This window comes from Trachemys scripta, chromosome 9 (assembly GCF_013100865.1).
Source record: "Trachemys scripta elegans isolate TJP31775 chromosome 9, CAS_Tse_1.0, whole genome shotgun sequence".
Lineage (NCBI taxonomy): Eukaryota > Metazoa > Chordata > Testudines > Emydidae > Trachemys > Trachemys scripta.
This window is the reverse complement of record NC_048306.1, coordinates 54124500-54138956: the sequence shown is the minus strand read 5'-3', so window position 1 is coordinate 54138956 and position 14457 is coordinate 54124500. Positions and strand designations below refer to the sequence as shown.

General features: G+C 44.2%; 1 protein-coding gene across 2 annotated transcripts in view; it reads right to left on the bottom strand.

The window, feature by feature from the left end:
* The window catches only part of EHHADH (enoyl-CoA hydratase and 3-hydroxyacyl CoA dehydrogenase), a 49501-nt gene that overhangs the window by 19160 nt on the left and 15884 nt on the right, over positions 1 to 14457 (bottom strand). For both annotated transcript variants that reach the window (XM_034781136.1, XM_034781138.1), the window contains exons 3-5: positions 13036 to 13211; positions 7841 to 7952; positions 5747 to 5851 (exon numbers count right to left, since the gene is read on the bottom strand). In XM_034781136.1, the coding sequence (XP_034637027.1) occupies positions 5747 to 5851; positions 7841 to 7952; positions 13036 to 13211 (393 nt within the window). The remainder of the gene's footprint in view (positions 1 to 5746; positions 5852 to 7840; positions 7953 to 13035; positions 13212 to 14457) is intronic.

Sequence of the window (14457 nt, the reverse complement as noted above, 5' to 3'; positions counted from 1 at the left end):
TAGTCATTGACTGGGACTCCTAGTTACTATCACAATAAAAATAACTGAAAACAATCAGCACCAAATTACTAACACAATGAGAAATAACCCAAATCCAAACCTGTGAGAGAGAGACCAGCTCAGGCCACCTCTGGCCTGGTAAGGAAAATAAGGGAAACGGGGACAAAGGGCAGCATTGTCAGCCACAGCTACCCGGAGGGCACAAGAACCCTCAGCCAATGAAAACTAAGAAAGATACACGTTACCAGGACCTATATTCTAGGTGGCACCAATTAGAAGCCAAGGATGTAAAATGTCCAAATCTGTAAAATTTGCAACAACAATAACTATCATGCCATTAAAGTAAGAGAAATAGTTGCAGCAGGCAGGTGCCTGAATTCTTGAAAAATTATTCAGCTCCACGTGCAAGACCCAACCCCACAGTCTGGTTCCAGCACAATGAACTTCCGGACAAGGGGCTGAAGACCAGCTGCTAAGATTGGTCCCCACTCCCCAGGCCAGCAGAGATAGGAAACACATAAAAGGAAGGCAGTGCACCCAATCCATCAGAGGGACAAATGCCGTTCCTTGCTCTCAATTGTCCACCTCTGATCAAGCCAGGAGCACGACTGGTTTGGCTCAAGAGGGCAGTATGTGGATCCCTCTTTGTCTAGAGCAGTAGGCAGCCACAATGGTGAGCCTCAGAGCGGGATTGAAAAGAGGCAAGGCTATTGGGAATATCCCCAGAGGATGGTTGAGAGATACAGTTGGTTTGTGCCTGCCTCCAGTGGTCACCACTGAAGAGTCAGGATCTACCCAGTTACCCTGCAATCATATCAGTGATACCCATAGGCACCTGTCTACTCAGACAGGAGACACATATCACCACACCTGGCAAATGGGCACTCAGACTTTCCTCATCCTCTTTCCCACCTACAGCCTGATGCCAGGAGGTGCTACTTTGACCCAAATCTGCCTCAGGTTCTGCTTGGCTCCCAGTGTGGCTGGTCTTTGAAGAATATGTGCTTTCCTGCACTGAGAGAAAGCGAATAGCCAAGTGACAGTTGAATGTCAATTTTCTGGTGCCATCCAGTGGACACACTGTGTAATGCAGCTCTAAATTAGCAGCCGGGACCTTTATTTAAAAAAAAAAAAACAACAAAAAAAAAAACAGCCTCATGAAAGAACATTCTACTTATAAATTACAGCTTGCAGCTCTTCAAGAAATTAACCTCTGTCTATAGTTTTCAATGTAGTCTCTGTTCCTTTCTTATAATGGATATTTTCAGAAGTGAGGACATTTATTTTGGCTGAAAAAGCTAAGGCTTGAAGAATATTAATTTACCTGACCTGCAGCATATCAGTCTTGATTTTCACTGAATAAGTAAACATGGAGTATTACTTCTGTAGATGGTATCTATGTATTCTTATCCTTAAATACACAAAACTGTACCTGAGTAAGTGTCCTTCGCTAGGAACATTCCATAACAATTTGTGGATGAAGGATGTTCCTCTAACAGGTGGAGACGGTATAGACAATTCCGTTAAGCACGTATTATATTAAACCAAGGAATCCTTGCACAGTACCAGCCTATCACTATGAAATCTGAAAGACTGAGCTTTAGCCATAAAATCTACAGCACTAGCAGACAGAAAAGCTCTGAAGGAAAATAATCTCCAAGTTGACTTTTTGAAATTGATCTTCCATTTACTTGGCTAAGTATCTGACCGAGTATAGAAATTCTAGCAGTGCCACCACAAGTTATTTTACATAAGCAATTATCCAGCTTACATGTGAAAAAGGTTCTTCGCCAGTCCTATCAGAAAGCCTGCCTAGTGCTATATGCAAGGATAATGGACTCAAATCTTGGTTCCCATAAGATACACAAGCCAATTAGGAAGCACTCACAGAAATTTGAGCTCATGAGTTCATCCCAAGTAGCTGAGATGGCTGCATCTTTTTTTAAGGTGTTTGGCATAGATGCTGCTGGTTTGCCATAGTATGACAGAGAAGTATACAAAGATCCATGTCATAAATCTATCCTATGATTTCTCTGTCAGCTCATTCTTTCATCTTGATCAGGGATAATGCAGTTAAATAGTGTACTGACAAATTTTCAGATTTCAGTGTCCTTCAACAAGGCTTGGTGGCAAATCCTCAGAGTAGGTGGGAAATCAGGGCTGACTTTGAAAATGCTGTCTGGGAAAAATGAACAGCTGAAGCAGATACCATGAAAGCTGTAAGGAAAGAGTACATAGCAGTTTAAAAAGCCCTGAGCTTCTTGCTATAATCCTTGTTTGTTACAGTACTCATGGAGTTAATTCTGTTAGTCACTGAGGATGAAATTGAAGAATGGAAATTTTCTGGTAATGACAGTAGATATGTAAATCCCAAAAGCAAATGGCATCAAAGAACAGAATGTTGGATGATTCATCCAGTCCTGAGGTTCTCCTCTGAGGTCATGCTGGCTTTCATCATTCTCAGTCACTGCACAATGCATAACTAACTTGTCACAGAGAAGAAAATAAGCATTCAAATGTCTGGGGGTTTTATCTGATTTCAAATAATATTAAGCTGAAAACCAGAGTATCTAGCAATGTGTCTACCAAAGTTACAGATCTCTGCTATAAACACTAGTATGGACCCTACACGGGGTCATCAACCTGGAGCATACTTCAGAGTGAATCCATTGCTTCTTGGAAAGACATTGCTGAGAAGGGTGATAACTTCTCCAAAAGATAGAGGAGGGACAAACATGGAACTTTCATCTAAAACAGGCAGGTGGGGTTGATGAGCAGAAGTTTCTTTGCCTTGCTTAGAACCAACAGCAAAGTATATTAACACATATCTCTAAGAGCTTTATATTTCCAAAGAACTTGGTTGTCTAAACAAAAAAAGAGAGAGGAAGGAGGACTGCTTATGGAAATGATTGATTGTTCCTAAAGATAAAAATTGAAAAACTTAAAAATAACCTGAACACAGTGAGAGGGGAAAGTATCTATTGCAGGAGACCACTTCTGCCAGAGAGCTCTTGGACAAAATGTAGGTGAGAATGCTACAAAACATTGATCTTGAGCAAGAACCCATAAATTAAATAGTGTTAAAAAATGGTGCATACAGTCATCTAGAATTCTACATTCACCCTTTGGACTAAGCTAGCTTTTGTTGGCATAGCTCTTGGCACAAGACCTGAAGGTCCACTAGGAAAGAGGCTGCGGCAGGGCAAAGCGCCTGCAACCTTCTTTGAGCTGGGAAGAGGTGGAAGTGGACAAACACCATTCCAGAAGAAGGTGGGGTGTTGACAGAAAAAGGCATGTGGCCAGAACAGTCCAGGAGCGTGCTGACTCAGTGCTTCCCAGCTTGGCTCTCATGTGCAAAGCTCCAGTGGAGTTCACAGAATCATAGGACTGGAAGGGACTGTGAGAGGTCATCTAGTCCAGTCCCCTGCACTCATGGCAGGCCTAAGTATTATCTAAAACCATTCCTGACAGGTGTTTGTCTAACCTGCTCTTAAAAATCGCCAATGATGGAGATGTCACAACCTCCCTAGGCAATTTATTCCAAAGTTTTTCCTAATGTCCAACCTAAACCTCCCTTGCTGCAATTTAAGCCCATTGCTTCTTGTCCTATCCTCAGAGGTTAAGAAAAACAATACAGTATTCTCCCTCCTCCTTGTAACAACCTTTTACATACTTGAAAACTGTTATCATGTCCCCTCTCAGTCTTCTCTTTTCCAGACTAAACAAACCCAATTTTTTCAATCTTCCCTCATAGGTCATGTTTTCTAGCCCTTTAATCATTTTTGTTGCTCTTCTCTGGACTTTCTCCAATTTGTCCACATCCTTCCTGAAATGTGGTGCCCAGAGATGGACAATACTCCAGTTGAGGCCTAATCAGCGCAGAGTAGAGTAGAAGAATTACTTCTCGTGTCTTGCTTACAACACTCCTGCTAATACATCCCAGAATGATGTTTGCTTTTTTTGCAACAGCATTACACTGTTGACTCATATTTAGCTTGCGGTCCACTATGATCCCCAGATCCCTTTCTGCAGTACTCCTTCCTAGGCAGTCATTTCCCATTTTGTATGTCTGCAACTGATTGTTCCTTCCTAAATGGAGTAATTTGCATTTGTCCTTATTGAATTTCATCCTATTTACTTCAGACTATTTCTCCAGTTTGTCCAGATCATTTTGAATTTTAATCCTATCCTCCAAAGCACTTGCAACCCCTCCCACCTCGGTATCATCCACAAACTTAACCAGTGTACTGTCTATGCCATTATCTAAATCATTGATGAAGGTATTGAACAGAACCAGACCCAGAACTGATCCCTGCAGGACCCCATTTGTTATGTCCTTCCAGCATGACTGTAAACCACTGATAACTACTCTCTGGGAATGATTTTCCAACCAGTTTTGCACCCACCTTATAGTAGCTCTATCTAGGTTGCATTTCTCTAGTTTGTTTATAAGAAGGTTGTGTGAGACAGTATCAAAAGCTTTACTAAAGTCAAGATATACCACGTCTATTGCTTCCTCCCTATCCACAAGACTTGTTACCCTGTCGAAGAAAGCTAACAGATTGGGTTGATACGATTTGTTCAAATGGTGACAAATTCATGCTGACTGTTACTTATCACCTTATTATCTTCTAGATGTTTGCAAAGTGATTGCTTAATTATTTGCTCTATTATCTTTCTGGGTACAGAAGTTAAGCTGACTGGTCTGTAATTCTCTGGGTTGTCCTTATTTCCCTTTTTATAGATTGGCACTATATTTGCCCTTTTCCAGTCTTCTGGAATGTTTCCCGTCTTCCATGACTTTTCAAAGAGAATCACTAATGGCTCAGATATCTCCTCAGTCAACTCCTTGGATGCATTTCATCAGGTCCTGATGAGTGAAGACATCTAATTTGTCTAAGTAATTTTTTAACTTGCTCTTTCCCCATTTTAGTCTCTTCTGATCCTATCTCATTTTCACTTGGATGCTCTCCCCAGAAGAGGCACCAAAGCAGAACAGTGGTGAAAACATTTCTGGAATTTGGCTTAGTGACCTTTAGGTTCTAAATGACTTCTTTATAAGATTGCCATTTCTGGTGTATTTCCCCTCTCCACAGCTCAGTCTCTTCTCAGACAATGGCAAAATAACAACAGCTTATGGCTAAAGAAATGGAGAAATGGGCATTTAGAGATAGATTTATTGGGTCATTATGCCTGGCTGAGGATTTGCCATTATCAAGAGTTCTTTTAGTGCAGCCAGTATTGATTGTGCAGCCGAGCTGTGCACAGCACCAACAAGCCTGGCTGTCCAAGGATGTATTTTATATGGAAAGTGTGCTTAGTCCTCTTATCAACCCAGAAAACCACCTGGGGAGGAAGCAGTGCTGTTCCTCGGGGGTATGGAAGGGTGTATGTTTAGCATACATGAGCCATAGGGAATCTTTGTTGCTTTAACTGTATTTGTCTCCATCTCTCTGCCTCATCTGAATTTGTTGAGCGCTTTGATGCTCACCAGTATTTTTGAGTTTTTCAGACATACGTCAGGAAAATAATTGCTCTCTGTTTAAAGCTTGTTTTCTGTGGAATTCAAAACCCAGCAAAGAGGCAGGAGATTGAAACGGTGTTTGGAAAAGAGCAAGGGTGCTCTTTTCACAGCAAGCCTTCTTCCAGTTAGCACCAGCTGTTCTCCTTCTAACCCTCTAACCTGACTAGGCTGAGCTGCTCCTCACCAATGGGGTCCTTGTCATTATTACACTTCCTCCCTTACCTGACACTTTGTTTGCCAAGTGGATTGCTGCATCAATTGTGTTTTCTTCCACGATTTCGTCAATGATGCCCAGCTTCAGCGCTTCAGCAGCGAGCACATGTTTCCCTGTAATGAAGAAATAAGGTGGCTTCAGCTTCCTGTTGTCAGAGATTTCATTTCATTCCATTTGATAAAACTTCTGTATTTGGCTGGCCTGAGATATGTTCCCAGTTGGGATGCATTAGTCACACCAGACAGGAACATGCACTACGAACTAAATCATTAATTGGCTTTGCTTTGAAATGGCAAAAGCAGGTGTGCTGAGATAACACAGAATGGGAAAAAACAAAGGGGAGCTAGCAGTAAAAACTGAAGGCTGGGTACATCCTGTTCTGCCAGTTTTCTCCTGTTCTAATTAACTTTGAAGCTGATTATACACCTTATATTTCCCCAGTTGTGCTCTCTCAGCACAGCAGGGTACTGAGGAGCAAAACCCCTTTTCATTTAAAATGTCCCACTGTTTTATTACATAAAGGTTTCAGTCATCTACTGTGTACAGTCAAAATGGCAACTCCTTCTTTCAAGAAAAAATGGTAATAAAATATCTAGATAGATATTACAAAGCCATTCCTTTTGTCCCCCAGTTAGACCACAGCTAATTCCATTCTGCAAGAGATGCATATGTATGAATGCATGCACACATGAATGTACCATATAGTGTCACACATAAGTATGCCTTGGGAGTGTCTGCACATGTCAAAAACAACAAGGAGTCTGGTGGCACCTTAAAGACTAACAGATTTATTTGGCCATAAGCTTTTGTGAGTAAAAACCTCACTTCTTCAGATGCATAGAGTGAAAGTTACAGATGCAGGCATTATATACTGACACATGGAGAGCAGGGAGTTACTTCGCAAGTGGAGAACCAGTGTTGACAGGGCCAATTCAATCAGGGTAGATGTAGTCCACTCCCAATAATAGATGAGGAGGTGTCAATTCCAGGAGAGGAAAAGCTGCTTCTGTAATGAGCCAGCCACTTCCAGTCCCTATTCAAGCCCAGATTAATGGTGTTAAATTTGCAAATGAATTTTAGTTCTGCTGTTTCTCTTTGAAGTCTGTTTCTGAAGTTTTTTTGTTCAATGATAGTGACTTTTAAATCTGTAATAGAATGACCAAGGAGATTGAAGTGTTCACTTACTGGCTTTTGTATGTTACCATTCCTGATGTCCGATTTGTGTCCATTTATTCTTTTGCGGAGGGACTGTCCAGTTTGGCCAATGTACATGGCAGAGGGGCATTGCTGGCACATGATGCCATATATAACATTAGTAGATGTGCAGGTGAATGAGCCCTTGATGGTGTGGCTGATGTGGTTGGGTCCTCTGATGGTGTCGCCAGAGTAGATATGGGGACAGAGTAGGCAACGAGGTTTGCTTCAGGGATTGGTTCCTGGGTTGGTGTTTCTGTGGTGTGGTGTGTAGTTGTTGGTGAGTATTTGCTTCAGGTTGGGGGGTTGTCTGTAAGCGAGGACTGGCCTGCCTCCCAAGGTCTGTGAGAGTGAGGGATCATTTTCCAGGATAGGTTGTAGATCGTGGATAATGCACTGGAGAGGTTTTAGCTGGGGGCTATATGTGATGGCCAGTGGTGTTTTGTTATTGTCCTTGTTGGGCCTGTTCTGTAGTAGGTGATTTCTGGGTACCCGTCTTGCTCTGTCAATCTGTTTCCTCATTTCCCCAGGTGGGTATTGTGCATTCACACATAAATACAGAGTCTATTCTAACATTGCATGCATCCGATGAAGTGGGTATTCACCCACGAAAGCTCATGCTCCAATACGTCTGTTAGTCTATAAGATGCCACAGGACTCTTTGCTGCTATTCTAACATTCTGGCTTTGTCTAAAGGTTAGACTGTGTTAGCTAGCTCAGTCTAACATCTTCAAAAACTCGAGTTAAGGCAAGGCAAGTTGTTTTGATTCAACCAGATTAGCATGTGTTAAAATACAATTTGCATTGTCTGACTAGAGTTTTTGAAGATGTTCAGTAGATTGAGCTAGCTAAAATGATCCCGTGTCACATCTTTCCATCCTATTCTAAACAAATCCAAAGAAATTTACCTGTCGTGATTAGGTCAAGTGCGGCTGGGACCCCAATCAGTCTGGGGAGTCTCTGGGTTCCTCCAGCACCTGGAAGTAGTCCAAGGGTGACCTCTGGAAGACCTACCCAGGCCTAGAGCCGAGTGAAGGTAAACAGAGGGTCTAATTAAAGAAAACAATAATTATATACTATATACAGAAGATGCAAGCACAGCAGAACCACAGTCACATCCCATTCATTCTAGCAAACTGCTCTGCGGAGCCCCAGAAAGGTGCAAATTGTGTTTTTCTGCAGTTTATAACTCTGCTAAATCTGGATACATTTTAATGGGAAAAGTAAAAGATACCTCCCTGACTCCAAAAACATCACCTGCTAAGTCTCAGGTTTCTGCTTCAAAAGTAGGGACACATTAGAGCTCTTTCAAAGAAATCGTTAAAATAAAGTTCAACATTGGCAAAACTGCCTATTTCCCCCCAATCTAATTCTTGAGAACAGCTGGACCATTTTTGTTGAAACTTAAAAAAAACCAAACCACCATTCACATGATTAAAGTTTAGCAAATTATAAGCAACTGAAATTAGGTGATTATAATGGAAAGTATTTGGTAATATTAACTAGGGGTGTGGCCACCTACTCTGCCTATATTTGTAAACTTTCAAAAGAACTCTAATGCCACAACAGAGTGGTAGAAACTTGAAATTTGGTAGGGATATAAACTTAGGTCACAGATCTGCCTTCAGTAATTTGGTGAACACCTGTGATGATTTGATGAATTATGCAGGTTTAAAAGTGCTGTTTTTTTGCTGGGCACTATTGGCACTCCTACATTCATCAGCTGAATGGAAATTCAGGCTTTCAATATTCCATTGGTTTTCTACATGTGTGCATGAAAAATTTGAGTGGCCTTTTGTTTTTAATGTGTAGGTACATGTAGAATATGATCTGTGAGATTGTGTATGGGATGAGGCATGGCTCCATCATGGGTAAGTATCCCAGTGTGCCACATGCCATCCTCCAGTGCAGTGCCTTTTGGGAATTTCTTGCAATGTGTTGTGGGATAGAAATGACTCACCTAGGGATCTCTAGGAATTAGGAGTCAAGTTCTCAGCATGCACCGTTCTCCATCCCATAATGCCATCCATATCCTAAAATGATTGTGCTCTTTTTATTTCCATAAACCCGTGCGGCCCTTTTCGCTGTCTGCCATCTCTGACAGAAGCCTGGAGCCTGCAGACCTCTGTGCTATTCTCATAAGCACTGCAAATACAGGACACACAATTCTCGTGTATTTGCAAATCCACAGGAAGTACTGCAACAATGGGAGACACGGCAATTTCTTGGAGGACAATTTGCTGAGGGACACAGTGAAACAATTCAAGGCTTTTGGTGGTGTTCATGGAGCAGTTGCAGATGGTGGAGTGCTGCTTCTCGGCCTGAGAAACAAGCACTGGCTGGTGAGATTGCATCATAATGCAGGTTTGGGATGATGTGCAGTGGCTGCAGAACTTTCGATTGTGAAAGGCCAAATTTCTGGATTTGTGTGCTGAGCTCGCCGCAGTCCTCCAGTGCATGGACACCAGAATGAGAGCTGCACTGACAGTTGAGAAACGAGTGGCAATCACACTATGGAAGCTTACAATGCTGGATTGCTACTGGTCAGTGGGAAATCATTTTGGAGTTGGAAAATCTACAGCAGAGGCCATTGTCATGCAAGTGTGTAGAGCCATTAACCATTTCCTGCTACGCAGAACTGTGACTCTGGGCAACGTGCGCAGAACATCGTGGATGGATTTGCAGGTTTGGGGTTGCTGAACTGCAGTGGTATGATAGATGGAACACATCGCTATTTTGGCACCAGCCCACCTTAATACAGAATATATCAACAGAAGGGGCTACTTTTCTATGGTTATGTAAGCATTGGTGGATCATTGGGGATGCTTCACTGATATCAGTGTGTGCTGGTCAGAGAAGATGTATGATACTCGCATCGTTAAGCGCACAGGATGATTCAGAAAACTGCAAGCAGGGACATTCTTTCCTGACCAGCGAATTACCATTGGTGATGTTGAAATACCAATAGTGATTCTGGGAGACCCAGCCTACTTCTTGCTTCTCTAGCTCTTGAAGCCAGATACCTGCTACCTCGACAGCACCAAGGAAAGATTCAACTATCAGCTCAGCAGGTGCAGAACAACGGTTGCATGTGCTTTTGGTAGACTGAAGGGATGCTGACGGTGTTTACTCACATAGCGGCCTCTGATGTCCTGTATAATATCTGTGAGCCAAAAGGGGAAAAGCTGCTGCCAGGGTGGAGGTGGAGCAGCTGTGAGCAGACTTTGAACAGTCAGACACAAGGGCCATTACAAGAGCTCAATGTGGAGCTATACGGTTGAGGAAGGTTTTGAAAGAGCACTTTAACGGTCACTCACAGTAGTGTTCTGTGCTTGCGCGATCTCTGGGCCTGGAGCTTTGGATGCTACTAAGAAATGTCCAGTGCTTGCTGTGCATTTATAACTATTACTGTGTGTTTTACTGAAATCAGGAGTTCTGTGGTGCTGTACATTTACAAGTACAGTATGCTTTGAGTACCATTTCACATTCTGCAATATGTGTTGTGAACAGATAAAGATAGTTTCGTTTAAAAAAATATAGAAATTTATTGAGTGGCAAAAACAGTGCAGAAAGACAATGAGCAAAACACAACAGGCAATGCAATACAAACTTTTAACACAGACTAACAGCATGGAACTTTAAAATTGGAAAAGCAGCAAACATACCTGTCCATTTCAGTGCACAAATGTAGTCCCTTGTGGCTACACATATACCAACTGTGGTTCTCACAGGCCAGGGGATGTGAAGCTGTGATTTTCTGGCTGTCCCTAGATGAGAAGTGGTAGGGGCAGGGATGCAGTCTGTGATGCCACATGGTATGTTGGGGGGTGTAGGGAGCTGCTAGCATTGAGTTCTCTAAGGACTGCAAAGGGTGGGGAGTCCAGGACTTTTGGACCTGTAGGTCAACTAAGGGCTGCAGCATTTGGGACATGCAACATGTCCTGCCTTGTCCTCTTCCTTCTCCTCCTCAAGGTCAGGCGTTCTCATGGTGTGGAGGGGGCAAAGGTTGCAATGGCAGCAGCTGCTAATAAAAACACAGATGTGTCATTGGAATTACAGTCACAAGAGAAAGGGGAAGATAAGGATGGGGGGGTTGAAACTAATTCCCATAAAAACTTTTAAAAAGACATACTTATTGACACATCAGCTTTGGAGCACCTGTGCACAGCACCGCTCTCCAGCCTCAGCCATAGTGGGTATGCCCACCAGTGGTGAGGGGAGAGGGGTTGAAGGAATTTTGGTTTCATGAAACAATAAAATGTTGGTGCCTATTTCAGTGGGTACAAGCACAGGGCAATGATACTGAGTATTAGGAGTATTTTTCACCGGTAGTGGTGGTTTTAAGCTGATATCTCTCTCCTGAGGGTCACAAAGGCACAGGGAACACAGCTGCTACTTGTGTTTCAAAGCTGCCCAGGTCTGGATGCAACTAGCCTGTTTACTGCAGTGGTGCCAGCCAAACTCATAACAGAGTGGCATGGGAGAGTGTCCCACCATTGAGGAAGAAATAGGGCAGCCATCCCTAGAAACCTTTGGGAGAGGATCACAGAGTATCTCTATGCAAGTTTTATCAAGATTTCCTAGGAGGATGCAGCGTACATAAACAAACTGCTCCGCATGATGCCTCCCGCCTAACCCAACAGGGGAATGAAAGCAAATACCAACTCAGCCTCTGTTTGTTGTACCTCTACCTCTTCTTGTACATGTAAAATTGAAAAGTTGATACTCGTGTCTTGTGAAGTTGGGTATGGGCTGGGCGCCATCTGTAGATTTAAACACTGTAAGAAATAATGCATGCACACACTTACCAGAGGTTCCTTCCCCTTCATTGGGCTTGTCCATGCTTAGCTGGTGGTACTGGCTAGACTGCAGTGGAGTCCTGAACAGGTCCTGGCTCATGGCATGGCTGGATCCTTCCACTGCATCTCCCCCGTTCCCTGCAACTCCTCTGCCTCCACCAGCTCCTCATTGTTCGGGCTCCTCCAAGGTATCCATGGCAGTCTGTGGGATGCTGATGGGATCTCTACCAAGTATGGCATGCAGCCAGTTGTAAGAGTGGCAGGTTTGCAGCACAGCACGAGATTGATAGTTGGTCTCCTTGGCTCTGTGTATATCTGGTGCAATTCCTTCGCTTTAGCACTGCTGCTGATCCCTGTTGTGCCCCTTTGCCTGCATTCCCAGTGCAAATATTTTTGCAAATGTCCACGGTTCTACAGCTGCTCCATAGCTGTGCTTGCACAGCCTCTTCTCCCCACAGTCCCAGGAGATCCAATATCTCCTGTCTGCTTCAGGCAGGAGCAGGTCTAGCGTGTGCAGCCGGCATGGTTGGTTGGGCAGTTGCACACAACAAGAGAGAGCTATTAGGTGTGCTCAGGAGGTGGGCAATCAGGAAAAGGCATTTCAGATATATGTGGGTAGCTTTATAAGGGCTGGGGTGGCTTCTGGTCTCTGTGACACCTGGGCAGTGGAGTTTGCAATTGTGACCAGAGCAGACACTGTTGCAAGGAATGGGGCATAATGGGACAGCTGCTGGAGGATTGTTAGGATGGACCCATGTCATGCAGTGTCTACACTCGCACTGCATCCACCTCAGTAAGCTGACTGTGGCTCTATGCCATTCAGGGAGGTGGTTTTACTGTGTCATCATAACAGGATGCTTACGTTGGCTGGAGACAAATTTGAGTGTAGACATGCACAAATCGGTTGGCACAAGGTGACTTAAGTTGACTTAACTTTGTAGTGCAGAACAGGCCTAAGTCTCACTCTTCCTGTGCACCTGCTCCCTTACTCCCAAGGGCAGTGTAGAGAATGGGAGGAGCTGGGGGTGAAGCTGTTAAGTGGGATCCACAGCATACAAATGAGGCATTTAGTTATGAGCTCTTCCCTCTAGCCTTTCTTCTGCTCCCAAGAAGGTCATGCAGCAGCATTCTTATTAATTCAGCCTCAGGTTCCCCTGGGCTCCCTGTCCAGATCCTCCCATTTCCCCTTGCATTCAGAGCAGCTCTAAGCACTTTACGCTGTGCGGGACCTTGTGTAGGAGGACATACCCTTCTAATACATTTGTTGCCCTTTGTTGGACTCTCGATGGTTAAGAGCATGTTACCTGCGCATGTGCAATCCTGTAGTGACAGCCCAGTGCCACCTCCAGTCCTCCTCCCAATGCCATACCTTCAATGGCAGCCACCACAGGCTTTTCACTTCTTTCTATTAGATTAATTACTGATGTCAGACTGGGCCTGTCTCCTGCCTGAACGGAGGAAAACCCTCGAATGTCACCACCTGAGGAAACACAGAGGAGCTTAACAAGACCATGAAACATTGGCAGGGCAGGGAGTGCTTGTCATTGCTTAGCACACCCTTTGTTCCAGACAATTAAGCATTAATGCTGACAGACTATGGGCTCCTATTCAATTCTGAACTTAAGGACAGCAGCCACAATGCACAGATGTGTGGAGTAGGTTGGATGTGGTGAAGAAAGCAGTAAAGATAATCAAACCCACTCACGAGCACAGAGGACCCCTTGGGGAGAACCCTGATCTCAACCTTCTCTCTGGGCCTAGTCATAAAACCTTAGGGATAGATAAGGCACAACTAACTCCAAGGCTGGTGTAATAATCATCATCAATGTGGAGTTAGCTCTGAAATTCCCAAAAATGTTTGGTTAAAGAAGAGGTCAGGGTGACAGTATGCAGTCCAGCTCACAGCTGAAGAGCAATATTACCCTCTCCATGAATATCCCACAGGTTACACACTCTGGAAGCGAACATGTAAGGGAGCCAGCCACTTAGTTCCCCACTGGGTTCTCGCTCCCCACAGGTCTGCTCCTTCCCCATCTGTTGGGGAGACTCAGTGGTGGCTCAGCTGGGGAGAGACCCCTACTGCAGCAGCTGCCATCACAAGACACCTCTACCAGTGTCTGAGAGTTTCGGGGGTAGCAACAGGTCCGTACGCAGACATAAAGCCACGTGGCATAAAATAACATGGCAGCTGTGAGAAGATAAGGCTATCCTGCCACACCCCACCTTCGGCATACAGCAGCTCTCAGTTCTGGCCCTGGATCCGTCCTCAGCCCAATTCCTGGGACCACCAGGGCTCTCAATGCCAGTGAAAGTCAGAACTTGCACAGTCTTGATTTGCAGCTCCATAAAACAGCCCTTTCCATTTCAGGGCAGGTGGCAGCACTACGATATGATAAGTCGATAGTTTCTCTTTGCAGATTTATCTTGATGGGGCTACACCTAATTAGCTCCCTGCAGGGAGTGCCTCCCCAAATTGATCTCAAATCATGATGAGAGTTACCCCCGCAATCACAGGCCACTGTCTGCCTCAGCAGAGCCTCCACCTATGGGCAGTATGTGAAATGCTCTCTAGGGGGCAGCAAGAGACTCTCTAGGCTAGTGATACTCAGACCTCAGTGGTTCAGAAGCCAAATTAGTGATTAGCTGCAGGAGACACATTAAAGAAACACTTGCGGCTCTCGAGCCTCAGTCTGAGTATCGCTGCTCTAGGCAAAGGGTGAGGGATC